At 40.0% G+C, this 17,914-nt stretch overlaps 1 protein-coding gene across 21 annotated transcripts in view; it reads right to left on the bottom strand.

Moving 5' to 3' along the window:
• Positions 1–9,701: 9,701 nt before the first annotated feature.
• PTPRD (protein tyrosine phosphatase receptor type D) overlaps positions 9,702–17,914 on the bottom strand; it is a 368,228-nt gene continuing 360,015 nt past the window's right edge. For all 21 annotated transcript variants that reach the window (XM_044272365.1, XM_044272440.1, XM_044272372.1 and 18 more), the window contains one exon: positions 9,702–13,340. In XM_044272365.1, the coding sequence (XP_044128300.1) occupies positions 13,272–13,340 (69 nt within the window). In that variant the 3' untranslated portion in view covers positions 9,702–13,271. The remainder of the gene's footprint in view (positions 13,341–17,914) is intronic.

Raw genomic sequence — 17,914 nt, 5'->3', positions numbered from 1 at the left:
CAAAAAAATTGTAAAAAAATTGCAAATTTCCAAGTTTCAATTTCTCTACTTCTATAATACATAGTAATACCTCTAAAAATAGTTATTACTTTATATTCCCCATATGTCTACTTCATGTTTGGATCATTTTGGGAATTATATTTTATTTTTTGGGGATGTTAAAAGGCTTAGAAGTTTAGAAGCAAATCTTGAAATTTTTCAGAAATTTTCAAAAACCCAATTTTTAGGGACCAGTTCGGGTCTGAAGTCACTTTGCGAGGCTTACATAATAGAAACCACCCAAAAATGACCCCATTCTAGGAACTACACTTCAGGTATTCAAAACTGATTTTACAAACGTTGTTTACCCTTTAGGTGTTCCACAAGAATTAATGGAAAATAGAGCTACAATTTCAAAATTTAACTTTTTTGGCAGATTTTCCATTTTAATAATTTTTTAAGGGTTAACAGCCAAACCAAACTCAATATTTATGGCCCTGATTCTGTAGTTTACAGAAACACCCCATATGTGGTCGTAAACCGCTGTACGGGCACACAGCAGGGCGCAGAAGGAAAGGAATGCCATACGGTTTTTGAAAGGCAGGTTTTGCTGGACTGTTTTTTTTTTACACTATGTCCCATTTGAAGCCCCCCTGATGCACCCCTAAAGTAGAAACTCCATAAAAGTGACCCCATCTAAGAAACTACACCCCTCAAGGCATTCAAAACTGATTTTACAAATGTTGTTAACCCTTTAGGGCAGTGTTTCCCAACCAGTGTGCCTCCAGCTGTTGCAAAACTACAACTCCCAGCATGCCCGCACAGCCAAAGGCTGTCCAGGCATGCTGGGAGTTGTAGTTTTGCAACAGCTGGAGGCACACTGGTTGGGAAACACTGCTTTAGGGGTTCCACAAGAATTAATGGAAAATAGAGATACAATTTAAAAATTTCACTTTTTTGGCAGATTTTCCATTTTAATATTTTTTTTTACTTTTACAAAGCAAGGGTTAACAGCCAAACAAAACTCAGTATTTATGGCCCTGATTATGTAGTTTCCAGAAACACCCCATATGTGGTCGTAAACTACTGTACGGGCACACGGCAGGGCGCAGAAGGAAAGGAATGCCATACGGTTTTTAGAAGGCAGATTTTGCTGGACTGTTTTTTTTTTACACTATGTCCCATTTGAAGCCCCCCTGATGCAACCCTAGAGTAGAAACTCCATAAAAGTGACCCCATCTAAGAAAATACACCCCTCAAGGTTTTCAAAACAGATTTTACAAACGTTGTTAACCCTTTAGGTGTTCCACAAGAGTTATTGGCAAATGGAGAGGAAATTTCTGAATTTAAATTTTTGGGCAAATTTTCCATTTTAATCAATTTTTCCCAGTAACAAAGCAAGGGTTAACAGCCAAACAAAACTCAATATTTATGGCGCTGATTCTGTAGTTTACAGAAACACCCCATATGTGGTCGTAAACTGCTGTACGGGCACACGGCAGGGCGCAGAAGGAAAGGAATGCCATATGTTTTTTGGAAGGCAGATTTTGCTGGACTGTTTATTTTTTTACACCATGTCCTATTTGAAGCCCCCCTGATGCACCCCTAGAGTAGAAACTCCAAAAAAGTTACCCCATTTTAGAAACTACGGGATAGGGTGGCAGTATTGTTGGTACTAGTTTAGGGTACATATGATTTTTGGTTGCTCTATATTACACTTTTTGTGAGGCAAGGTAATAGCTGTTTTGGCACCGTTTTTATTTTTTGTTATTTACAACATTCATCTGACAGATTAGATCATGTGATATTTTTATAGACCTTATAGACCAGGTTGTCACGGATGCGGCGATACCTAATATGCATACTTTTTTTTATTTATGTTAGTTTTACACAATGATTTCTTTTTTGAAACAAAAAAAATCATGTTTTAGTGTTTCCATAGTCTAAGAGCCATAATTTTTCAGTTTTTGGGCGATTACCTTGGGTAGGGTATGATTTTTGCGGGATGAGATGACGGTTTGATTGGCACTATTTTGGGGTGCATATGACTTTTTGATCGCTTGCTATTACACTTTTTGCGATGTAAGGTGACAAAAAATGATTTATTTAGCACAGTTTTAATTTTTTATGTTCATCTGAGGAGTTAGGTGATGTGATATTTTTATAGAGCCGGTCGATACGGACGCGGAGATACCTAATATGCATACTTTTTTTATTTATGTAAGTTTTACACAATAATATCATTTTGGAAACAAAAAAAATGATGTTTTAGTGTCTCCATATTCTGAGCCATAGTTTTTTTTAATTTTTTGGGCGATTGTCTCAGCTAGGGGCTCATTTTTTTGCGGGATGAGGTGACTGTTAGATTGGTACTATTTCGGTGGGCAAACGTCTTTTTGATCGCTTGCTGTTGTACTTTTTGTGATGTAAGGTGACAAAAAAATGGTTTATTTAGCACAGTTTTTATTTTTTACGGTGTTCATCTGAGGTTAGGTCATGTGATATGTTTATAGAGCCGGTCAATACAGACGTGGCGATACCTAATATGTATACTCCCCCCCCCCCATTTTTTTTAACTTTACTTGGGGAAAATGACGGCCGGCGGTGATCGGAAATACACATGCCGTACCGGTACGTCATGTGTCCAGAAGAGGTTAAGAGTAGACATTCAGGGTGGTGTATCAACAGCAATATTTTTGTTCTACTTGAAATGCATTATATACAATTTTTTATTTCTGAGTCGATATGTTTATGGTGATACCAAATTTATATATATATTTTGCATCACCATATACTAACAATCAGAACATTTTTAATTTTTCACCAATGTAACTGTATTAGGGCTTGTTTCCTGTGGAACGGGCTGTAGTTATTATTGGTACAATTTTGGGGTACCTATGACTTTTTGATCGCTTTTTATACCATTTTTTAGCAGGTGAGGTGGGCAAAAATTGCAATTCTGTCAGTGTTTTTTATATTTATTTTTTTATGGAGTTCTCCATGCGGTATATATAATAACTTTGTTCTATGGGTCAATATGGTTATGGGAATAGCAAATGTGCATATATATATATATATATTTTTTTTTTACTACCTTTGCAGCATACAATCACTTTTTTTAAAATTAAAAATAAGTTATATTTTGCATCGCCATATACTAACATTGATAACATTCTTATTTTTCAGCCAACATAGCTGTCAACAGCTAAGGGCTTGTTTTTTGTGGGACATGCTGTAGTTTTTATTGGTACCACTTTGGAATAGATATGACTTTTTGATTGCTTTTTATAAACAAAATTTGGAAGGTAGGATGACAAAAGCAGCAATTCTGTCATTGTTTTTTAATGGGATAAGTAACATGACCCTTTTATAGATCAGGTCATTACATATGCGGTCATACCAATTATGTGTAGTTTATTTTCTTTTTCTAATGATTAGAAATGAGCAGTTATGGGAAAAGCTATTAATTTTTTTATTGAAATTTTAATTATTTTTTATTACTTAAAAAAAAAAAAAAAATCTTATCAAGTCCCAATCAGGAACTGAGCTGCTACCATCAAAAATCTGTAATGGCGAGGTGGCACGGAAGAATGAGGGAGCTCAGTTGAGGCATGGGGACACAGATGGCACAACGGGGCGCAGAGGGGCTCAGAGCCATACCTTATTGCAGGCTCTGATCTCTATGGACAGGAACTGTAGAAATCAGAGCCTGCAAACAGCATTTTCAGGTTAGGTATTCCCCTTTTGGTTAGTCTATACAGACTAACCAACCAGAGCAATCGTTGACTAAGGAACACTCTGATTGGTCCCTTATGGTTGATCTGATGATCTCTATAATGGGGACACCCCTTTGCTTGGTTTTCCTTCCTTGGAGGGATTTATCTCTTTCACTATGTTGAAGAACCATAACTGGTGCTCCTGAGTCTCCTCTGTCAGGGAGAATGGAGACTCCGGATCTGTGACACTGTATTGTGTCACGGCCTCTGGTAAGAGTTCCGACATAACTGTACGCCCGACTGCAAAAACTAACAGGAACAGTTATGTCCACATGCGGGAAGGGGTTAAAAAACAAAAATTCCATTTTATACTCATTCTGATCTGCTTAAGCTCCTGTCTGGTAAGAGTATACATATATAGTAATTAAGGAGTATTTTAATACAAAGCATTTTTCAAACCATTTTTCAGAGTCCTTTGCCAATGAATATCAGAGAGCAGAGACTTGGGGAAATGGAGATGAGCTTTAAAGTTAACTGCTATTGGCTTTTAGATTTTTCAAAGTAGACCCTAAGGTCTGTGGTCATAGGTTTGTGGTCCGTGATGAGTCAACTGTCTTACTATGGATTGGCCTTAGAGCCATTCCTTTTGATTCTTAGTTCCCATGATAAAAATATACTTTTAACTTTTTGTATATGTTGGAATGTAGTTGGTTTGACCTACTGTATCACTCCTACGGGCATTATCTGAGTGGCACCCCTGGTTTTCACCCTTTCATCCCATACAGGGATCTGAAATTCACTGCAAGGAAACAACAAGGCCACTACCCCTTGAAGTAGTCTCTTCAGTTTCAGCTGACCCAGACAGGTCATTGCATGCCAATGTGTAACACCAAGGGGACAGACAAGAGTATGGTCAGTGGACAAGCTGAGGTCAGGGAAGGCAATGTTTGTTCAACCCACTAAATATTCTATGGGTCAGGTCAAAAGGCGCAGGAAGTCATGACGGGCATTACAGGGTCGATTCGGTAAACAGGCAGAGGTGGGCACATGGAGGTCAGAACAATACTATACTGCACTTTTGCAGGACTAGACAAGCTAGGAACCTATAGCTAAGGCACCTTTCAACAGGGTAAAGCACCCTATATACCCCACCAAATGCCAAAATTGGATGAGGATAGATTAGTCCACGTGCACACTGGCCTTTTAAGAGCCAGGGAAAGTGTGTGCGCTATAAGGGAGCAAGGAGCAGGAAGAAGACAGAGATGGTTTGCAGGAGTGCACAGCATGGAGTGGCAGGTAAGTGCTCTGGTGGCCATGCCCACTGGAAAAGGGAAGATGCCAGCAAGCACGTGCCACTGGTATCGCATATAATCAAAAATCTAAGAAAAGGTAAAAAAGTGCCAGACTGATTGAGAAGCTACATTCCCAGCTATAAATGAAATCGGCTCCAAAAAAAAAATACAGTGCAGAGCCTCATTTAAGAGTCTGAACACAGCAATCCAAATGCAAAGCTCCCTGGGAAACAGTAATATACACAATAACCGTGGAGCCCCAGTTATGGGTCTTCAACACAGTTAAAGCCAGAAATCCCTCCAGGGAAGGAAAACCAAGCAAATGGGTGTCCCTATTATAGAGATCAAGAGACCCACCAAATTAAGTCACCCCTATGTCAAGATCCAGCTTGTTTACAAGCCTTAAGGATGTGACAGGGAAAAACCTAAGCCAGTTATACATTCACAACCAGCAGTTTTGGGGTGTTGCCCCTCATCAGTGTGGAGTAGGACTCTGGCTCAGGGTGGGTTCACATCAGCGTTATGAATACCGTTATCGGTTATAACGGAAAATAACCGAATTCGTAAGATGGAATTTAAAATGGAAACCTTTAGAAATTTTGATCCGTCATAATAGAGGTTTATGGGCAAGCATAACAGATCCATCTGGTTTCCGTTATGCAGGACAGAAAAGAAATCCCAAGGGGCTATTGTTTTATTTGAGTATTCTCCAATGCATTGCTCCCGGTTAGCCAGAATCCTACTCCACACTGATGAGGGGAAACACCTCTAAACAGCTGTCTGTGGATGGAAAACTGGCTTAGGTTTTCCCCTGTCACATCCTTAAGGCTTGTAACACAGCTGGATCTTGACATAGGGGCCACTCAATATGGTTGATCTGGTGATCTCTATAATGGGACACCCCTTTGCTTGGTTTTCCTTCCTTGGAGGGATTTATCTCTTTCACTGTGTTGAAGACCCATAACTGGTGCTCAATGGTGATTTTGAATATTACTGTTTCTCAGGGAGCTTTGTACTTTGGATTGCTGTGTTGAAACTCTTAAATGAGGCCCCACAATGTTTTTTTGTAGCTGGCCTCCCCAAAATCAGCTATTGTTTTGTTTGAGTAGTCTCCTAGGCATTTCTCCCAGTTAGCCAGAATCCTACTCCACGCTGATGAGGGTCAATACCTAAAAACAGCTTTGTCGTTGGATAACTGGCTTAGGTTTTCCCCTGTCACATTCTTAAGGCTTGTAACAAATCTGGATTTTGACATAGGGGCCACATAATATGGTGGATCTGTTGATCTCTATAATGGGGACACTTCTTTGATTGGTCTTCCTTCCCTGGAGGGCTTTATGGCCTCCCTCACTCCTGCCAGGCTGACAGGGCACAGCACAAACTGATAAGGGTATATTCCTTTTAAAATTGCCGCTTTAGAGCCCTGCCAGGTGCCTGAGACGAATGCAAAACACAGTCTCCAAGGAACTGTTTTCTCCCTTCCTCTTCACTGGGAACTGCCTAAGCACAGTGTGCATGCTCCAATATGTGCACTCACGTCTCACTAGCAGTCAGCTCAACCAGGAAGTAGCTGTTACCTCAGGCTGAACAGTGTCTCAAGCTGCTGGTGTTGACACAGTCCGTCCTAGTGAGTGTACTGGGCATTCTAGGGCGTGTTTCTGATGCAATGACTTGATGGCAGCCATTTTAGGGTCCCACAATGATAACTCCCTAGGGAAAACTAGCTTCTTTTGATAAATAAAGGTACTTTTGAATGTTTTTACTATGACAAAATATTTATTTTTTTAATTTAGTTCAGTTTCCCGGAGAACCCCTTTAAACTGTAAACACGTGGTAATATGTACAATAGAGGCAGACCATGAAGCTGCTATTAGGTTTCCTGGAGAGATGTGGCCCATTCCAGGTTGGTTTGTCTCCATTTTAATGAGAGATGAGAAATTGCAATGTCAAGTCATAAATTTGTGATGGAAACATCCAGGCCATCTGTGGTGATAGATTAGAGTCAGGGCCGGCGCTACCATAAGGCAGACCAAGCGGCCGCCTTAGGGCGCGCCCTGCGCAGGGCGGAAGAATGGATGAATCTTTTTTTTTTTTTTTTTTTTTTTTTTTTTTTATATGACTGACTTGACTTACTTATTTGAACCTGCCGCGTCCGCCCCGCGCGGCGGCCGCGGCACTCGTCAAGTAGTCAGGGACTCTAGTCTCAGGGCAACATCAACCCGCCCGGCCGGACCCGTAGTCAGGGCAAGTGCAACATAGCAGCAGCAGCAGCAGCTAGGCAGGCACTCCAGGCAGAGCTAGACGATCACAGACAGTCACAGATGAATGATAGATAGTCATTCATCATTGGCTCAGCAGCGCGCCGCTCTGGCTGCCACTGGCATTGCCAGGCTGTGGCTGCTGCAGGCAGTGAGGAAGGAGCCGCCGAGCTAAGGCTCATGCATCGCAGGGCTCCGGGAATGCCCGATTTGCACTCAGGCGTGTGAAGCAGATGGAGGCACCAGGGTCGGCATGGGAGTGATGAGCTGCCCCTGGCTCAGCGCCCTGCTGTTGCCCCTTTTGCACCTGGCACTGGGTAAGTGGCCCCGCACAGGGCGCTATGTGCAGCCCGTACTTTAACTGTCCTGCCACTGCTGGAAATAGAGATAACTATCAGCCTCTTTATATGTCCTGCACCCCAAAGTGTGCGCACCCCTGGATCTCCCTGTGCCCATACCGAATACATGTCAGTAACCTGTGCCTGTGTGGGTGACCCCTACATGCCTGTACCCCTGTATACATCTGTGTGCACCCCTACATGCCTGTACCCCTGCATACGTCTGTGTGCACCCCTACATGCCTGTACCCCTGCATACGTCTGTGTGCACCCCTACATGCCTGTACCCCTGCATACGTCTGTGTGCACCCCTACATGCCTGTACCCCTGCATACGTCTGTGTGCACCCCTACATGCCTGTACCCCTGCATACGTCTGTGTGCACCCCTACATGCCTGTACCCCTGCATACGTCTGTGTGCACCCCTACATGCCTGTACCCCTGCATACGTCTGTGTGCACCCCTACATGCCTGTACGCCTGCATACGTCTGTGTGCACCCCTACATGCCTGTACGCCTGCATACGTCTGTGTGCACCCCTACATGCCTGTACGCCTGCATACGTCTGTGTGCACCCCTACATGCCTGTACGCCTGCATACGTCTGTGTGCACCCCTACATGCCTGTACGCCTGCATACGTCTGTGTGCACCCCTACATGCCTGTACGCCTGCATACGTCTGTGTGCACCCCTACATGCCTGTACGCCTGCATACGTCTGTGTGCACCCCTACATGCCTGTACGCCTGCATACGTCTGTGTGCACCCCTACATGCCTGTACGCCTGCATACGTCTGTGTGCACCCCTACATGCCTGTACCCCTGCATACGTCTGTGTGCACCCCTACATGCCTGTACCCCTGCATACGTCTGTGTGCACCCCTACATGCCTGTACGCCTGCATACGTCTGTGTGCACCCCTACATGCCTGTACGCCTGCATACGTCTGTGTGCACCCCTACATGCCTGTACGCCTGCATACGTCTGTGTGCACCCCTACATGCCTGTACGCCTGCATACGTCTGTGTGCACCCCTACATGCCTGTACGCCTGCATACGTCTGTGTGCACCCCTACATGCCTGTACGCCTGCATACGTCTGTGTGCACCCCTACATGCCTGTACGCCTGCATACGTCTGTGTGCACCCCTACATGCCTGTACGCCTGCATACGTCTGTGTGCACCCCTACATGCCTGACATGGGTCGCTGATGGCTGACATGGGTCGCTGATGGCTGACATGGGTCGCTGATGGCTGACATGGGTCGCTGATGGCTGACATGGGTCGCTGATGGCTGACATGGGTCGCTGATGGCTGACATGGGGGTCTGATCTGAGGTCTGATTAACATTGGGGGTCTGATTGCTGGTCTGACCTGAGGTGGGCGCCCCCCTTCGCAGGTGAGCTGCGAGGGGGGGGCGCCAAAATGTAGCTTCGCTTGTGTTGGCAAAAATCCTTGCACCGGCCCTGATTAGAGTGTGGTGGAATCATGTATTAGTGACCTAAATTTAAAGGATAACTGTCATATTTTTATTTATTTTTTGCTAAAGTGTAGGGCAAGTGACGGGTAACAATAGACTTTATTTAGCCAAAACGTTTATTTTGATAGAAAACTGGGTCTGAAATGGCCCTTAGCAGCACTCTTCAAAAGAGCGTTGCTAAGGGCCATCCGTCCATTAGAAAAGACGGGCTGTGCAGATGCTGTGCACAGTGCTTCTACATGAATTATCACAGGGATCGCAGGTCAGTGAATGTAACGGAGCATTAGATTGCATAGAAACGGGGAATATAAATGTAATTTCAACTCCTAAGACTCCTGTGCCCAGCCTTCTGTCTCCCAGGGAAGCACGAGTCAGAAGCACAGCGTCTGCACAGCCCGTCTTTTCTAATGGAAACGTTTGGCTAAATAAAGTCTATTGCAAAATTGTTACCTATCACATGCCCTACACTTTAGCAAAAAAAAAAAAAAAGAAAATATGACAGCTATCCTTTAATGTTTTCCCTGACATCTTAACTCTCCCACTGCTTTCACGTCAATTTTAAGATCTCTCATCATTTATGTGTGGCACCCAGCACTGCTCCCAATGTAATAGAAAAGATTCAGAAAAGATAACCAGAACTGCATAACACTGATATTTTTATTAGAATTCATCTGTAACAAATGGATCTTGTGTCAGCAAAGGACTGATTTTCAGACAGACTTTTCTTTCGCCACCGATGTAACGAAGTAAGAAAATAAAAAGCACGCCTCTCATCTTGTAAAACATTTACGCGTACTACTAAGTAGAGGTAATTGTATTTTTAACAAGCCATTTTACAAGTTTATTTTATAACTTTTTTTCCAGTCTATGCATCCAAAACAAGAGCAAAAAACACATTTTGAATTATTCTTGTAAAGACACTCCAAGCTGGAATGGCAAAGCCACAAAACATATGTAAAAAGTGTCATCATAACTTTTTTGAATTTTTTTGGAGCATCAGGGCTAATATATTTTATAGATGTGTCGACAAGGCCTGCCACCAAAATGAGGCAAAGAGAGAAAATATATCTGCATTTTTCTCAAAGCAAGCCTATCACTTCCAAAGTATTGTTTACACAAATGTGGATTTCATAGCAGAATTTCTTGTGTTTTTGTTTTTATTTAAAGATGGGTTCAAGTAATAACATCAGGTGTAGAATCAATAGGGCAGTGCATAGTACAAAGGTTTTGAAAGTGCAATTCTCCCCAAAGGGCCATCTTTAAGTCATAATTCTGTAGTACTGTATTGTGCATAAAAAACACAAAGACAGAAAAAAAAAAAAGGAAAAAAGACAAAAATACAGTGCTAATATGAAGTTCTATACAAATCATGTTTATGTTTTTTGTCAATGTAACTAATTACAAAATGATACATAACTATACCGATATAGGTAAATAATAGCACCGTACCAATAATGCATTTTCTGCCTTTGATGTATTTTGCAGATAAAGATGATTTTTAAATAACGTACCACGTACAATTAATAACAGAAAGTGGAATGCACATCATTGATTGGAACTGAAACTACATTATATTTGAGTGGATATAAGCAAAAAATTACTTATACTACAACGCTTGAAAATATCTGTTGCAGAATGTGCGTCTAGAAAAATATGATATGTCTGATAACAGAGATAAACACGTTGGTTCATAAATGCAAAAACTCAACAGACAAGTTTAGAACAGTTCATGTATAAAGAATACTGTCTACATGAGAAAATAGCAGATACCCCGAGAAAAGCACATTCTTTTTATGTTTAAATTTTTTTTTTAATCAGAGGTAGCCTTCCTTTATTATTATTATTATTATTAGTTATACAAAAGTGCTATGACGCAACCCTTCACAGAGTCTGAATTTCAGAATTGCTGCCAGACAAATCGTAGATACACGTGAAAAAATCACTACAGTGCAGATAAGAGGTCCAGAAATCCACACGTTCGCATCTACTGTTTATTGTATGATTTACAATAATTTATGTCTGGTCTTATGGAAATAAAATACATTTTTTTAAATCAAAATTTGCAAGTAAGGTAGGCATGATTTGGCATCAATAAAGTGCCACAGTGTACTGTTCAAATGGCATTTTTCGATTCAGATGTCCACTTATGGCCATACATTTCTGTTACACATAAAGGTAACCATTTTGAGGGCGGAACAAAGCTTACGGGTATTCTGATTCATTGGTAAGAAGTGATACTATTGTTTACCAATATAAACTCATTATTAATGCGGCCTATAATTTCACCATGAGCTTGTGTATGACTACTTGTGCACATTGTGTTTTTAGCAATACCACAAGTGATTCCACATGCTGCTCGAGACCATAAGACAGCCGCCTGCACAGTGCACTGATGCATAAATCGGCAATGGTTATAAAATGTATAGGCAGTTTACTCTTAAAATAATATGCTTCTGTTAATATAGAAGGGCTTGGAAGAATACTAAGCTCCTGCATAATGATACTGGGTAAAAAAATAACTGTGCATATAGCATAAAAGCAGTTTCAATTCTATTTTTCTGAACATATAGAAATAATATTATTATGGGGAAAAAGACTGGCAACGGTTAAACAGAATGTTGCTCAAAAGCATCAAATATAAGGCACTCTAAATGCAAAAGCAAGGGAAAATCATAAACTAAGCAGCGTTTACAAACTGCCATGAAACTAAATTATATCCATTAAGCAGGATAGTTTTTTTTGGCTTTGCCCTTGATTTGATATTTTTTTCTTGCATTTATGTTTTTTTTTTTTTTTTTTTACATATTTTACAAATGACACATGTAATCGTATACCACGCATAATAAGTGACTGAGTACAATTTGCTTGAAAACCTGTTCATACATCGTATAATACAATAGTTTCGCTCTGATAAACACTGACATTTCTTGCATGCACATATCCTGTATAATATACAAGATGGTTCATTATTGCACTAAAGAGTTTAAAATATTGAGCGGCGGAACGAAGTACATACGAATGTGAGCACATGGAAATGTGAATAAATATATTCGGAAGTGAACCTAGGATATCACTGATGTGCATTCCTCATTTCTTTATGATTAAAAGAAAAATAAAAATACACACTGGAAATGCAAGCCTTCCGGTTGATGAAATGGTCTCATGGTTCTTAAATATCTCCCCATTGATCAAAATCATGAAAATCATGGAAGAACAGATAGATGCGTGTGTGTGTGTGTGTGTATATATCTATATATACTTCCATATATATGATTGCAGCAGCTTTATACTTTGCAACTCCCTGTTGATTCTAAACAAGATGAAAAAATAGCTTGTTTTGATGCAAAAAAATAAAATTAAAAATATATATATATATATTAAGAATGGCAAAAAAGTGTAAATGAAATATATGATAAAAATTATGGTATGGTTAAATGTCAGGGCTGCACAAATGTGTGCAAAAACTTTCAATGTCTATTTCTAATGAGAATTATTACATATAACAGTTCTACCGCATTAAAAAAAATACAATTCTTGATCGAAAAATTAACAGTTATGCAATATGTTTATGTTTTATTCACTTCCTTATAAACGTTTTGTTAAAAAAAAAAAAAAAAAGGAAAAGAAAAGAAAGTTTACACAGTTAATAATGAAGCACAGGTCAGCAGTATCTTTACAATACTAAAAAACTAAATAAATGACTTTGATTTTCTTTAGACACTTCCCACTTATTTGTTTCACTAACGCATTATCGTGATCATCAATGGAGAAGGGTCGATATCGCTGCAAAGATTGCATTTGTCTTAGGAGCCCAATGCTTTGTTAAACATCCTGCTGTGTACTCCTAAGATTCATTTTTGAACACTCATGCAGTCTCAGAAAAGATAATGGTTCCTTGTGGATTTCACATTGTTCCTTCATTGCCAGCTTTTTCTTTGAGACATGTTGGTTGGTGAAATGAATCCTTCAGATGTCTCACCAGTCAGGATTGATATAATTTGCTTAGGTTAGAATATTTATCTGTGTTTTCTTGGTCCATCCAGAAAAAAATGTTTTTATGTTTGTTTGTTTTTTTATTATTATCCAATTGCTGTGATTGGTCTTTAGCTAGGAGTTAAGAAATACTTCCAAAGCACACCTTATGGCTCAGAAGAGGCTCTCTGGATCTTGAAAGGGCCTGCAGGAACTTTCCAGGATGGGCCAAAACTTCTACGTTGCATAGTGATCAAAACTGCCCAAATATTCCAGACCCGCTCGGTAACAGAATTGATACTGGTCCTAAAAAATCAGAAAAGGAAAATAACTCTTAAGCAAATAACCTTTAAATGACCAATGTTAAGTAAAACTCAGATAGTGTTTCAGTTAGGGCTCATGCATACGGAATGGACAGACTGATATGGATAGCAGAATTGAAGTCAATGGGTTCGCATCCAGCCTGCAAAAAATGCGGACAAAAAATAAGTTTGTTTGCATGAGGCCTTAGATTAGGTTCACCCATTGAGGTTTCTTGATGCAGTTTCTTGAACAAAAGCCAGAAGTGGATTCAAAAAGATGGGATGACTGAGTTTACGATCCATTGCTGTGTTCAAAAACTTCATCAAGAAACCAGTATAAAACCAACCTTACAGTTCAAGAAAGTTTTAAATTTAGTAGATTTTTTAAATACCAAAACTAAGGGCTATAAGGGCTGTCTAAATATTTTGGTAAAAACACATGTGCCAACATCATTTATCGTTTATACTTACAGGGGGTCATTTATGAAATCAGATATGTCAGTTTGGCGTAAAAAAGTCGCAAGTCATAACAACTGCATGGCAACTGCAACATTTTTGTAACATTTTGTGATCCTCGCCCCTTTTCACAGTGGACATGTTTAACAGCTAAAGGTAAGATTAGACCTGTATTATGGCTCATTTAATATATTTGCAAAAGTTGCAACGCATGCCAGGCAACCCCCTGGTCTACTTTTACACCTAAAGATGTAAAGCAAATTACACTCACGCCACATATATTATTAAAGGTGCATCAGTTCATAAGTTTGGTGCAAACAGAGCTCCCCGGAAGTGAAAATAGCCGGCAGCAGGCGAGCGTCCTTCACTCACATTTTACTTTCAAAGCGCAGAGCAGAGATGTCAATCAAAGCAAAATGGGCATGCCGATTGATGAGGAGACGGAGCCTCTAGGTGCTGCAGCAATGCCCCAATAGCACGTAGAGGCTCATTTGCATATTTTAAAAGTTTGTTTTCTGGGCCAACGGCGGCATGTAGGCAGATAAAAGTTACACAGTTATGTACTGCTGACATTAGCACATCGCTAATGTCAGCCAGCTAAATAACGAATTTTGTGATGACAGAAACCCTTTAAGGACCTTGCCATTTTTTACCTTAAGGACCAGGCCGTTTTTTGGAAACTTGACATGTGTCACTTTATGTGCTGATAACTTCGGAATGCTTTTACTTATCCAAGCCATTCGGAGATTGTTTTCTTGTGACACATTGTACTTCATGATAGTGAAAAATTTGAGTCGATATAATTCACCTTAATTTATTAACAAGTCCAAAATTTACAGAACATTTGGAAAAATTAGCAATTTTCAAAAATTGCATTTTTCTGCTTTTAAGGCAGACAGTGATACACCATAAGAGTTATTACCTTAAATTCCCCATATATCCACTTTCATGTTTGCATCATTTTGTAAATGTAATTTTATTTTCTAGGATCTTATAAGGCTTAGAATTTTAGAAGCAAATTTTTTAATTTTTAAGATTTCCAAAACCCACTTTTTTAAGGACCACTTTAATTCTAAAGTCACTTTGTGGGGCTTACATAGTGGAAACCACCCATATTTTAAAAAAAATAATATTTTACAGTAATACATCAAGGGTTAACAGCCAATAAAATATTTATTACCCTGATTCTGCAGTTTACAGAAACACCCCATATGCGGTCGTAAACTGCTGCACAGGAACACGGCAGAGCGTACAATTTTTGAAAGAAAAACAATCATGTTTTTATGTCTCCATTTTCAGAAAGCCAAATCTTAATTTTAATTTTTGGGGTGATTGTCTTAGTTAGGATCTCAATTTGCGGGATGAGATGACGGTTTGATTGGTACTATTTTGGGGTACATACTACTTTTTGATCATATGGTATTATACTTTTTGTGATGTATGGTGACAAAATGATTTATTTATTTTTTATTTATTCTTTTTTTACGGTGTTCACCAGACAGGTTAGCTCATGTGATATTTTTATAGAGCAGGTTGTTACAGATGCGGCGATACCTAATATGTTTTTTTTTAAAATATTTTGGTTTTAAACTATAAAAGCATTTTTGAAACAAAATGTCTCCATTTTCTGAAAGCCATATCTTTTTTAATTTTGGGCCGATTGTCTTATGTAGGGACTCATTTTTAGCGGGATGAGATGACTGTTTGATTGGTATTATTTTGGGGTACATATAACTTTTTGATCGCTTTGTATTACACTTTTTGTGATAAAAGGTGACAAAAAATGGCTTTTTTTTTTTTTTTACAGTGTTGGCCAGACGGGGTGGATCATGGGATATTTTTATAGAGCAGGTTGTTACAGACGCGGCAATACCTAACTTTTTTACAATTTTATGTTTCTTTTTATGGGGAGGGGGCTTTTAAAAAAAATTGAAACTAAAATATATTTTTTTATTGTTAAAAACACTTTTATTTCACTTTTGTTATTCTATATTTTTGTCCCACTAAGAGACTTCATCATTTCAGGGTCTGACCCCTGTTTCAATACAGCACAATACATCTATACGATGCTGACAGTTGCCTAAAACACCCAGCCCTGGGAATGGATCTCTTGGGCTTCTGTAGCTGGCAGTACCGATGCCTGTGCAAGGCATCGGGGCTGCCATAGCAACCATTGGGTCCCCGTTTTTTACCGCAGCGCCCTGATGGGGATATAAAAGCTGCCACAAACCCCCTGCATGCTGCGGTCAGTGTGACCGCAGCATACAGGGGGTTAATCCACCGGCATCTGTGTTTTCACCGATGCTGTCAGATACAGCAGGGGCCCGGCTGTCAGTATCAGCCAGGTCCCTGCTGCTGATGGTGGCAGTGTGTGTAGGGAAGCCGGTTAACCCTAGGACGAGAATGCCTGTTCTAAGGCGTTAAGTACCGTCCAGTTAGGACGAGCATTCTCATCCTAGGTCGGCAACCTATTAAATAAATAAAAGATCATATATTCAGTGCTGTTAGATATGCATTAAGAATACAATAGTGCCTCAAGCACATGGCAGCATCACAGTTCCATCAAAGAGACGTATATCTAGAGCCGAGGATGGAGTTAGATCCCATCCTATCAGGAAACCCTTTCTCAAAACCTTGCTATGACGACAGACTTTCTTGATTTCCCATGATAGGATCCAATGCAAACCTTGGTACTAAATACATGACTTGTATATATGTATTTTATTGGAACACAATGGCCCAGATTTACTAATCCTTTAGATGGTATAAGCATAGACAGGTTGTCTAGACCTGCACCAGATTTATAGTGGCATAATGGTAATCAACACCAATACACAGGCCAGCACACAAAGGTATCTGCGAGGGATAACAAATTTAGGTCTAAATCAATTTCCCTTTTTGTGTTCACAAACATGTTTCCAATCAATTTTAGTTTTTTATTGGGGACTAGCAGCATATATACAGACGTGGACAAAATTGTTGGTACCCTTTGGTCAATGAAAGAAAAAGTCACAATGGTCACAGAAATAACTTTAATCTGACAAAAGTAATAATAAATTAAAATTCTATAAATGTTAACCAATGAAAGTCAGACATTGTTTTTCAACCATGCTTCAACAGAATTATGTAAAAAAATAAACTCATGAAACAGGCATGGACAAAAATGATGGTACCCCTAGAAAACACAGAACATAATGTGACCAAAGGGACATGTTAATTCAAGGTGTGTCCACTAATTAGCATCACAGGTGTCTACAACCTTGTAATCAGCCATTGGGCCTATATATATGGCTCCAGGTAATCACTGTGTTGTTTGGTGATATGGTGTGTACCACACTCGACATGGACCAGAGGAAGCAAAGGAAAGAGCTGTCTCAAGAGATCAGAAAGAAAATTATAGACAAGCATGTTAAAGGTAAAGGCTATAAGACCATCTCCAAGCAACTAGATGTTCCTGTGAGTACAGTTGCACATATTATTCATAAGTTTAAGATCCATGGGACTGTAGCCAACCTCCCTGGACGTGGCCGCAGGAGGAAAATTGATGACAAATCTAAGAGACGGATAATCCGAATGGTAACAAAAGAGCCTAGAAAGACTTCTAAAGAGATTCAAGGTGAACTTCATGCTCAAGGAACATCAGTGTCAGATCGCACCATCCGTCGTTGTTTGAGCCAAAGTGGACTACATGGGAGACGACCAAGGAGGACACCATTGTTGAAAACGAATCATAAAAAAGCAAGACTGGAATATGCCAAACTACATGTTGACAAGCCACAAAGCTTCTGGGAGAATGTCCTGTGGACAGATGAGACAAAAATCGAAGTTTTTGCCAAGGCACATCAGCTGTATGTTCACAGACGAAAAAATGAAGCATATCAAGAAAAGAACACTGTCCCTACTGTGAAACATGGAGGAGGCTCTGTTATGTTCTGGGGCTGCTTTGCTGCGTCTGGCACAGGGTGTCTTGAATCTGTGCAGGGTACAATGAAATCTCAAGACTATCAAGGAATTCTAGAGAGAAATGTACTAGCCAGTGTCAGAAAGCTTGGTCTCAGTCGCAGGTCATGGGTCTTGCAACAGGACAATGACCCAAAACACACCGCTAAAAACACCCAAGAA

Source organism: Bufo gargarizans, chromosome 1 (genome assembly GCF_014858855.1).
Source record: "Bufo gargarizans isolate SCDJY-AF-19 chromosome 1, ASM1485885v1, whole genome shotgun sequence".
NCBI classification, from domain to species: Eukaryota; Metazoa; Chordata; class Amphibia; order Anura; family Bufonidae; genus Bufo; species Bufo gargarizans.
Note: the sequence above shows the minus strand (reverse complement) of the source record. Positions and strands in the feature narration are given on the sequence as shown.